At 42.5% G+C, this 12,075-nt stretch overlaps 1 protein-coding gene across 1 annotated transcript in view; it reads right to left on the minus strand.

The window, feature by feature from the left end:
* Positions 1-12,075, minus strand: part of CACNA1B (calcium voltage-gated channel subunit alpha1 B) — a 1,161,590-nt gene that overhangs the window by 226,322 nt on the left and 923,193 nt on the right. The window contains exon 21 of the mRNA XM_029613506.1: positions 6,327-6,538. Within this exon, the coding sequence (XP_029469366.1) occupies positions 6,327-6,538 (212 nt within the window). The remainder of the gene's footprint in view (positions 1-6,326; positions 6,539-12,075) is intronic.

Raw genomic sequence — 12,075 nt, forward strand, 5'->3', positions numbered from 1 at the left:
GCAATACTGAGACTAGGACCTGCCCTCAAGATGATGTGGCATCCTCACACACCAAGGATAGCCCTTTAGGAGCATGAGCCCAGGAGGAAAGGGTTAGGATGGCCATTATAGTTGGTGATTCAATTATTAGGAAGTTTGATAGCTGGGTGGACATGAGGATTGCTTGGAAAATTGCCATGCATCACATAGATAGGATTTTAGATACTGCTAGGGAGAAGCTGGCTGTCTTCGCACATGGGGTTACCAATGACATAAGAAAGTGCGGGATGGAGGTTCTGGAAGCCAAATTTAGGGTTTTAGGTAGAAAGCTGAAATCCAGAACCTCCAGGGTAGCTTCTCAGAAATACTCCCCATTCCACATACAGGATCCCAGAGACAGGCAGAGTTCTAGAGTCTCAATGTGTGGATGAGATGATACAGGGTAGAGGGTTTTAGATTTGTTAGGAGTTAGGCTTTATTTTGGTGAAGGAGGGGACCTTTTCCAAAAAGATGGGCTCCACCTTAACCAAAGTGGAACCAGGCTGCTGGCACTAACCTTTAAAAAGGAGATAGCACAGCTTTTAAACTAGATGTTGAAGGAAAGCAAACACTTGCTCAGAAGCACATGGTTCAGAATAATATATCTTTGAAGGATACTAATAAAAAAGGGAAAATAGGGCAACCCAATAGAGAGATTGCAATAAATGCCAAAGTGTACCAGGTGTCTTTAAGTAAAGTGCAGAAAGATTCCAAATTACCCCTGTCAACTGATGAGCAGGTTGTTAATACAAACAAAAAACATACTTTGAAATGTCTGTACACAAATGCTAGACATGTAAAAAATAAGATGGGAGTGTTAGAGTGTATAACACTGGATGAAGAAGTAGATATAATTGGCATCTCAGAGACTTGGTGGAAGGAGAATAACCAATGGACACTGTGATACCAGGATACAAATTATATTGAAATGAAAGGATGGATCAAATTGGTGGAGGTGTGGCAATACATGTTAAAGAGAGAATTGAGTTAAAAACTATAAAAGTTCTGCAGGAAACAAAATACATTGTTGAATCTTTATGGGTAGAAATTCTAGGTGAAAAGGGGAATAAAATAGCAGTGGGGGTACTTTACCATCCACCTGGCCAAAATGAACAGATAGACAATGAAATGCTAAAAGAAATTTGGGAAGCTAACAAAATCAGCAACACAGTAATAATGAGGGATTTCAATTACCCCAGTACTGACTGGGTGGATGTTACATCAGGGCATTCTAGAGAAGTAAAGTTCCTGGATGAAAAAAATGACTGCTTCATGGAGCAGCAGGTACAAGAACCAACAAGAGGGGAAACTATTTTAGACCTAGTCCTTAGTGGAACACAGGATTTGGTATGAGATGTATCAGTGTTGTAGCCACTTGGCAATAGTGATCATATTATCATCAAATATGATGTAATAACTAGAGGGAGCACAGTAAAGAAATCTACTGCGAAAATATTTAACTTTTAGAAAGGAGAATATGAGAAAATGAGAAAAAGTGTTAGGAAAAAACTGAAAGGAGTAACTGCAAAGGTTAAGAATTTAGCTTAGGCATGGATGTTGTTTAAAAATATCATTTTGGAAGCCCAGGCCAGATGTATTTCATGCATTAGAAAAGGTGGAGAAGGCTAAATGACTACCGGCATGGTTAAAAGTTAAGGCGAGAGAGCCTATATTATCCAAAAGAACATCTATCAAGAAATGGAAAAGGGATCCAAATTAAGAAAACAGGAAACAATATAAGTACTGGCAAGACAGATGCAAAGCATTGATAAGGAAGGCAAAGAGAGAATTTGAAAAGAAGCTTGCTGTGGAAGTAAAAACTCATAATAAAAACTTTTTCAGGTAAAAAACCTGTGAGGGAGTCAGTTGGACCGTTAGATGATCAAGAAGTAAAAGTGGCACTTAGGGATAACAAAGCCATAGCAAGAGACTAAATTAATTCTTTGCTTTGGTATTCACCAAGGACGATTAAGAGTTATACCCATGCTAGAAATGATGTTCAAAGGTGATGATTCAAGGGAACTGAACCTCAATCTCAGTGAACCTGGAAGATATAGTAGGGCAAATTGACAAACTAAAGAGTAGCAAAACACCTGGATCAGATGGTATATATCCCAGAGTGCTGAAAGAACTGAGAAATGAAATTGTGGATCTGCTATTGGAAATTTGTAAACTATCAGTGACATCATCTATGGTAGAGATGTGAATCGTGTGATCGATCATCTTAACGATCGATTTCGGCTGGGAGGGGGAGGGAATCGGATCGTCGCAGTTTGGGTTTTTTAAATATCGTGTAAATCATGTAAATCGTGTAAATCGAAAACCGGCACACTAAAACATCCCTAAAACCCACCCCGACCCTTTAAAATAAATCCCCCACCCTCCCGAACCCCCCCAAAATGCCTTAAATTACCTGGGGTCCAGTGGGGGGGGAGGGGAAGGGGGAGGGCGGGAAAACCGGCACATTAAAACAACCCTAAAACCCACCCCGACCCTTTAAAATAAATCCCCCACCCTCCCGAACCCCCCCCCCCCAAATGCCTTAAATTACCTGGGGTCCAGAGGAAGGGTCCCGGTGTGATCTTTTACTCTCGGACCTCTGTGCATTGTAGAAATGGCGCCGGTGCTACCTTTGACCTGTCATATGACAGGTTTTTTTGTTCCCCGGCGTCAGGAGCGTAGGAGATTGCTCCCGGACCCCCGCTGGACCCCCAGGGACTTTTGGCCAGCTTGGGGGGGCCTCCTGACCCCCACAAGACTTGCCAAAAGTCCAGCGGGGGTCCGGGAGCGAGCTCCTACCGCGAATCGTTTTTCCGTATGGAAAAATGATTCGACTGCAGGAGGTCGATCCGGACCCCCGCTGGACCCCCAGGGACTTTTGGCCAGCTTGGGGGGGCCTCCTGACCCCCACAAGACTTGCCAAAAGTCCAGCGGGGGTCCGGAACGACCTCTTGCAGTCGAATTGTGTTGCCGTACGGCCGGCGCCATTTTGCGCAAAATGCCGGCGCCATTTTCCGTACGGAAAAACGATTTGCGGTAGGAGATCGTTCCGGACCCCCGCTGGACTTTTGGCAAGTCTTGTGGGGGTCAGGAGGCCCCCCCAAGCTGGCCAAAAGTCCCTGGGGGTCCAGCGGGGGTCCGGGAGCGATCTCCTACGCTCCTGACGTCAGGGGACAAAAAAACAAAATGGCGCCGGCGCTACCTTTGACCTGACAGGTCAAAGGTAGCGCCGGCGCCATTTCTACAACGCACGGAGGTCCGAGAGTAAAAGACCCCAGGTAATTTAAGGCATTTTGGGGGGGTTCGGGAGGGTGGGGGATTTATTTAAAGGGTCGGGTGGGTTTTAGGGTTGTTTTAGTGTGCCGGTTTTCCCGCCCTCCCCCTTCCCCCGATTTACGATTTTTTGACGATAAATCGGGGGAATTGTTATTGTATCGCGGCTCTAACGATTTTTGACGATTTAAAATATATCGGACGATATTTTAAATCGTCAAAAAACGATTCACATCCCTAATCGATGGTACCTGAAGACTGGAGGGTTGCCAATGTAACGCCAAAGGGGTGATCTAGGAAACTACAGACCAGTAAGTCTAATTTCTGTGCCAGGCAAAATGGTAGAAACCATCATAAAGAACAAAATTGCTGAACATACTGATAGGCATAGTTTAATGGAACAAGGCTAATGGATTTAGCCAAGGAAAATCTCTCCTCACAATTTTACTACACTTTTTGAAGGCATAAATAAACATGGGGATAAAGGTGAGCCAGTTGATGTCTGGATTTCCAGAAAGCATTTGACAATATCTCATGACAGACTTCTTAGGAAATTAAAAAGTTATGGGACAGGGGGCAGTGTCCTATTGTAGATTGCCAACTGATTAAAAGATAGAAAACAGAGAGTAGGGCTAAATGGTAAATTTTCCCAATGGAGAAAGGTGAATACTAGAGTGATCCAGGATCTGTTCTGGGACCATTGCTTTTTAATTATTTATAAACAATCTGGAAATGGGAACAAGTGAGGTAATCTAATTTGCAGATTACACAAAATTATTCAAAGTTATTAAATCATAAGAGGATTGTAAGAAATTGCAAGAGGGCATTGCAAAACTGGAAGACTGGCATGCAAATGGAAAATGAAATTTAATATGGGCAAGTGCAAAGTGATGCACATAGGGAAGAGTAACCCAAATTATGGCTACACAATGCAAGGTTTCATATTAACATAGAAACATAGAAATGACGGCAGAAGAAGACCAATCGGCCCATCCAGTCTGCCCAGCAAGCTTCACACATTTTTCCTTTCATGCTTATCAGTTTCTCTTGGCTCTTAGCCACCCTTGGTTCTATTTCCCTTCCACCCCCACCATTAATGCAGAAAGCAGTGATGGAGCTGCATCCAAGTGAAATATCAAGCTTGATTAGTTAGGGGTAGTAACCGCCGCAATAAGCAAGCTACACCCATGCTTATTTGTTTTACCCAGACTATGTAATTCAGCCCTTATTGGTTGTTTTTCTTCTCCCCTGCCGTTGAAGCAGAGAGCTATGCTGGATATGCGTGAAGTATCAGTTTTTCTTCTCCCCTGCCGTTGAAGCAGAGAGCAATGCTGGATATGCGTGAAGTATCAGTTTTTCTTCTCCCTTGCCGTTGAAGCAGAGAGCTATGCTGGATATGCATTGAAAGTGAAGTATGCATTGAAAGCCACATTAATTATCAACAAATATTGAATAAGCCTAATAATTGGTAATACCTATAGCCTATGAACTCTCTGTTAATTTTATATACTCTTATCCACCCATGTTTTTTTTTTTGTTGTTTTTTTTTGTTTGTTTTTTTAAATTTAATTTGGAGATGGCAGCACTCCATCCTTCCGCTCCGTGAAGGTGGAACACCAACCACTGGCCACTGGCATCCCGCTCCGTGAATGCCTCTGTGGCTACTGCCACTCCGTGCAGTGTTTTGCTGCACGGAGTCACCATTCAGGAAAAGGATCTAGGTGTCATCATTGAAAATACATTGATATCTTCTGCTCAGTGTGCAGCAGCAGCCAAGAAAGCAAATAGCATGCTAGAGATTATTAGGAAAGAAATGGAGAATAAAATAGAGAATATCATAATGCCTCTTTATTGCTCCATGGTGTGACCTCATCTTGAGTATTGTGTGCAGTTCTGGTCACCACCATCTCAAAAAAGATAAAGCAGAATTAGAAAAGATATGGAGAAGGGTGACCAAAATGATAAAGGGGATGGAAAAATTTCCCTATGAAGATAAGCCTTAGAGGTTAGGACTCTTTAGCTTGGAGAAGAGATGGCTGAGGGGAGATATGATACAGGTCTATAAAATAATGAGTGGAATGGAATGAGTAAACATTAATCAATTGTTTACTCTTTCAAAAAGTATAAAGACCAGGGGACACACAATGAAGTTAGTGGGTAATACATTTAAAACTAATAAAACTCATTACATAATTAAGCTCTGGAATTCATTGCCAGAGGATGTGGTGAAAGTTATTAGTGTAGCTGCATTTAAAAAAGGTTTGGACAAGTTTCTGGAGGAAAAGTCCATTAACCATTATTAAGGTAGAGTTGCAGAAATCCACTGCTTACTCCTGGGATAAGCAGCTTGGAATCTATCTACCCCTTGGGATCCTGCCAGGTACTTGTGATCTGGATTGGACACTGTTGGAAACAGGATACTGGGCTTGATGGATCTTTGGTCTGACCCTGTATGGCAAGTCTTTTGTTCTTATGTTGTAACACAGAGATACAACTCGGCTCCAATTGAAAATAGCAGCAGGTTTATTATGAGCTTATAGGAATAATCAGACAATGGGAGTTGCTGCAAATAATTTTAAATAGTTGATTGCAATAATCAGATAAAGAGAACAATCACAGTAATTAATGCAGTTGTATATGAAGCAAAGCATACATTTCTTATGATGTTCAATTAGAGCCCAAGGATAGTTAATCCTGTTGCTTGAAGAGATCTGAACTCTGACAGTTCTGACCATTTACATACAGTTCTGTGATGTACCCAAAATAGCTGCAGCTCAGAAGTAGGAGAGGCATCCCCCTCCCTTAGCCTAATCACAACTGTCAGGTTTCACAAGGTCAGTGACCTTTTTGTTATTTCTGTAAATATCAGTAAGGAGATCTCATGACTGCAGGGTCAGGATCAGTGACCTTTCCACAGAGGCCTGTTTCAAAGGACCGGTTATTCTGCCAATACTCAGGTTACCCCATTACAGTTAGATATAGAACTATAGCTATGTTAGACATACAGATAACGTAGAAGTTAGAAAAGCTCTTACTTGGTATGAGAGAGGTATCCCCTGGAGGTACTGTGATGGTGGCAGGGATGTTCACAGTGTCGGTCTTGTCTGGAGGTGGCTGTGACATTCGATTCACATTCTTCTGGTTGTCAGCATCTTCTGGTTGTTCAGGCACTTGCTGCAGGCCAGTGGCTACAGGAGCCCCTGGCATATTCATGGGACCAGCCTCTGTCTCAGGTGGAATCTCTCTACTGACAAAGGGGAAAGTATTTCATCTGAACAAAGGCCAAAGTGGGGGAGAATATCTCTTTATCTCGACACAGGCTTCCAAGCAGAACGCCGGGATAACAAAGAGCACACATGCTATCAATTCCTCATTGCCAGAGAAATGGCTATTGATGCGCACAAAAGCACAACAGCCAGCAACTGTTCTCATTGTATACGTCATGACATCATGGTTTAAAGAGGGCACACCACGGCAGTTAGACTGACCTTGGAGAGACTCAAAAGTGCCAGTCCTCCCCCTGGTCACCCCCCCTTCCAAGGAGCACCTTCTCCATCAGACAGTATTGGTTAAGGATGCCTTCAATTTCTTCTCCATCTCTATCTATGTCTCTTTGAGTAGGGAAATGGTGCACAGTGCAATACAATTTGATTTTGCTTCTTCATTAAACTTCTGACATATCCTTTTGTTATCGGTTCTATATTTGCCACAGTAAAAGATTGATTTGAACAGTAATTGGCCCTCGTATGTACAAGATACCAAGCCCTTCAAAAGCAGCATTTAGGAATCATAAGGATTCAGACAGGGCACATATTTGCAGAGAATAAGTCATGTTAATATTGGAGGTAAAGAGGAAGAGGAGCAGAAGATACAGATCTGCCAGCTGTCCATGTTATGCTATAAGCTCTAGACCATGATCCTGAGACTCCAGCCCTGCAAAGTCCTGAACAGGTGGAGCTACAAGAAAAGAAGCTGGAACTACAAGAAGAAAATAATAGGCTATATGTAAATAATCACAACTGGAAGTCACAAACCAATAGGATTTTGTGGAAGGGGACAAGATGGGGAAGAGAAGGAGAGAAATTGAATTGAAAGGAAAATGCTGCAGGAACCCCCAAGTCAGACAGGTTTTCAAAATATCTACAACACATATGCATAGGAAATATGTGCACATACTGGGTCTCCAACATATGCACATTATTTTATGAATATTCATAGTGCATATCCTGAAATTCTGACTGGCTAGGGAGTCAGAGAACAGGTTTCAAAAGCCCTGAACTAATGTATTTGTCCATTGTGAAGAATGATTATTTTTCAGTTGAAAAAAGGGGATCATTTGTCTACTGTCAGTTGAATATCCAAAACGCATGAATTAAGGTGTTTGCAGAGGAGCTCTGATGCAGTGACGTCCTCTGCCAAAAGTCTGTCATCAGTCAGAGAGCAGAGCAACACATGGCACAGTCATAAACTGTTCTACTATATAAACTAATTTGTATATTTATTTGAGGTGATCAGGAACAACATAGTTTACAAATTCCAAATAATACATAGAGATAGAGCCCAGACATGGCCATGTTTTCACACCATGGCTGTGTCAGGGGGACTGGCAGGTATTCACATCTATAAGTAAAAGACAAGTCACAAATAAGAACAATAGGCAATTACAGAAACCAAAGCAAAATGTAACTATAAACTAAGAGTGAAAAAACAAGAATATAATGTGTACATGTGTATAATTCTTGGACAACTTTGATTGGACAACCTTGATTGAAAAATAGCGCTGCTGATACAGCATTAATGTCGATAAAAAGTGCCCTATATAATTTGCAGATCTGGCTAACTTTTGTCTTATAAGGTAAACAACTACATGCATATCCTCTGAAACCACAGTAAACAATACCAAACAAATCAGAGGTCAATAGGTAAATTCTATGCCAAAACTTATGCTTTTATTGATCACACTCATTTACAAAATATATTTTATAGTTATGATGGACCAATATCTTATCCTGTGCATACCCAAAGTTAAAACACTCTCACTACTACTTCACCCTAAAGTCATCGTAAGCATAACATACATACTCAACCATGCTTTACCCTAAAATCATCATAATCATACCATCCATACATTACTCATTTATGTATACATACATCAATATATAAAACATGTGTACTATAATGGATAATCACTTGTACAGTAGTATGCACAGGATAAGATATTGGTCCATCATATATTTTGTAAATGAGTGTGATCAATAAAAGCATAAGTTTTGGCATAGAATTTACCTATTGACCCCTGATTTGTTTGATATTGTTTACCTTTTGTCTTACCCTGTTTGTTCTTCATGGCCTTTAGAATAATATCTGTTCATTTTACATTCTAGAAATTAATGCTGTACCAGCAGCGCTATTTTTCAATCGAGGTTGTCCAGGAATTATACACTATATTGCAGTCACACATATGGTATGTCTTTCTATTTTTGTTTTTTCACTCTTAGTTGATAGTTAAAATTTGCTTTGGTTTCTGTAATTGCCTACTGTTCTCATTTGTGACTTGTCTTTTACTTATAGATGTGAATAACTGCTGGTTCTTCTGCAGCAGCCATGGTGCGAAACATGGCCGTGTCGGGGCTCTATCTTTATGTATTATTTGGAATTTGTAAACTATGTTTCACCTGATCACCTCAAATAAATATAAAATTTAATTTATATAGTAGAACAGTTTATGTCTGTGCCACACATTCCTCTTTTCTAATTTGTTTTATATGTGTGTGCTCTTTACTCCATACTTTTTTTGTGCTTTGGGGTCAGTCAGAGAGCTACATAATGGGGTGAGGGATTGTTTAATGAGAAATTACTACTTACCTGATAATTTTCTTTTCTTTAAAGTGGATAGATGGATTCAGGACCAGTGGGTTATGCACCTCTACCAGCAGATGGAGAAGGAGCAAGCTAATGTCACAGTATATATAGTCCTGCCATGATATCAGCCTGCCAGTGTTCTCTTCAAAAGCAACTATGGACAGACTAGCAAAAAACTTGATTAAAAACAGACTACCATTTCTGTACTCAACCAACAAGAAACAGTGAACTCAGGCAAGAATGTATGCATACTAGGCTAGGGACTGGATGAACTCTTACCAGTAATCCCCTGGAATATGTAGCCATACAGGAAGACCATCACACAATCATTCAGCAGCCAAGGGCGGGAAGTTGAGTCCATCTATCCCCCTTCAGGAAAAATAAATTATCAGGTAAGTGATAATTTCTCATTTCCTAGCATGTGGATAGATGGATTCAGGACCAGTGGGATGTACCCAAGCTACTCCCGAATAGGGTGGGAGGCTGCCCGCGATCCAGTCAACACCACATGTGCAAAGGCTGCGTTCTCCAGAGCCTGTACATCTAGACGATAATACCTGGAAAAGGTGTGTAAGGAGGACCACGTCACAGCACAGCAAATGTCGATGGGAGGCAACAATCTAACCTTCGCCCATGACACTGCCTGAGCCCTAGTGGAATGAACTTTAACCTGAGTAGGCAACGGCTTTTCAGCAGCCACATATGCAGCTGTGGCTACCTCCTTAATCCAGTGAGCTATTGTAGCCCACAAAGCTGGCTCACCCTGTTTACCTCTACCATGAAGGACAAACAGGTTTAGAAACCTTCAGAAACCTCACGACATATCCCTTGACATCCAAAGGACACAAAGGGCGATACTGCTCCGCATATTTTCCCTACCCAGGGACGGCAGGGAAATGGACTGATTCAAATGACAATCCGAGACCAACTTAGGCAAAAAAAGAAGGAATAATATGCAGCTGTATTGCCCCTGGAGTCACCCGAAGGAATGGCTCCTGGCAAGACAAGGCCTGCAGCTCAGAAATTTGACGCACAGAACATATCACCAACAGAAACACTGTTTTCAAGGTCAATAATCACAGTGAAAGGCTACGCAATGGTCAAACGTAGGGCCTGCCAAGAAATCTAAACTATTCTACCCATCATGGGCCACAGGGAAAGGCATACAGCAGCTTGTCCTCCAGCCAGACCTGCAAGAAAGCATTGATTTCTGATCTCTCCTGCAACTGAAGAATCAAGGAACCTTCGCATTGCGACAAGTCACCAGCAGATCTAGAAACAAAAGACCCCAGTGATCCATTATCAGCTGAAATGCCTTTTCTCACAAACCCATTCTCCTGGGTCCAGACTCTCCTGGCTGAGAAAGTCTGCTCTTACATTGTCTTTTCCTGCAATGTATGAGGCAGAGATCTCCTGAAGATGCACTTCCACCTATTCCATAAGTTGGTCTATCTCCTGTAACACTTGCTGGCTTTTGTTCCTCTCTGCCAATTGATGTAAGCCACCATCATTGCGTTGTATGATATTACCCAGAGTGCTTGACCCTGCAGCCTGCTGCTGAACTGCAAGCATGCCAACCAGACCGTCCGGGCTTCCAGCCAATTGATGTTCTAGAGAGACTCTTCTGTATCCCAGAGCACTTGCGCAGTTTGTTCCTGACAGTGAGCTCCCCAACCCTGGAGGCTAGCATCTATCATGAGTACCAACCAGTCCGGCAATGTCAGGGAGATTCCCTTTCTCAAATGATCCACTTGCAACCACCACTGGAGGTGACAGCAGACTTCCATTTGCAGATAGAGCCAAATCGAATAGTCCTGAGACTAAGGGTTCCATCAAGACACCAGAGAGCACTGAAGAGGATGCATATGTGCTCTCGCCCATGGCCCCACTTCCAGGATTGCCGCCATCAAACTGAGCACCTGCAAATAGGACCACACTGTCGGGCGTATAGTGCTCATCAAGAGACGCACCTGTGTCACCAACTTCTGAATAAGAGCTTCTGGCAGGAAAGTGCTTTGCCCTGCTTCATGTCAAACTAAAATCCAGATACACCAACAATTGAAATGGCTGAAGACTGCGCTTGGCTAGGTTCACTACCCAACTGAGCTCTTGTAACAGGGAGATTACCTTGCAGATCACCAGGCTGCTCTCTTCTAAAGACTTGGCCCTAATCAGTTAATCATCCAAATATGGGTGTACCACAATCCCATTCTTTCTCCTCTGCTGCCACCACCACCACCAAAACCTTGGAAAAAGTTCTGGGAGTCCAGAACAAAAGGCAGCGCCCAAAATTAATAATGGCACCCCAACACCACGAAATGCAGAAAACGTTGGTGATCCATTCAGATGGGAATATGAAGGTATGCCTCTGACAGATCCAAGGAGGTCAGAAATTCCCTGACTAAATGGCCATTATCACTGAGCAAAAATGAGTCACCCGCAAATGACAATTGACCCCTTTGACATCCAGGATGGGATGAAAGGAGCCCCTTTTCTTGGGCACAACAAAATAGATGGAATATCGACCCTTATTTTCTTAAGACATGAATACTAGAACCACAGCCCAAAGGAGGAGGAGCCTTTACAGTGTACACTCCACCACCTGCGTCTTCTGTAGAGAGTAGGGATGTGAATCGTTTTTTGACGATTTAAAATATCGTCCGATATATTTTAAATCGTCAAAAATCGTTAGGGCCACGATACAATACCAATTCCCCCGATTTATCGTCAAAAAATCGTAAATCGGGGGAAGGGGGAGGGCAGGAAAACCGGCACACTAAAACACCCTAAAACCCACCCCCGACCCTTTAAATTAAATCCCCCACCCTCCCGAACCCCCCCCCCCCAAATGCCTTAAATTACCTGGGGGTCCAGCGGCACACTAAAACACGGCACACTAAAACCCCCTAAAACCCACCCCGA

The sequence above is a fragment of the Rhinatrema bivittatum genome, chromosome 8 (assembly GCF_901001135.1).
Source record: "Rhinatrema bivittatum chromosome 8, aRhiBiv1.1, whole genome shotgun sequence".
Taxonomy (NCBI): Eukaryota; Metazoa; Chordata; class Amphibia; order Gymnophiona; family Rhinatrematidae; genus Rhinatrema; species Rhinatrema bivittatum.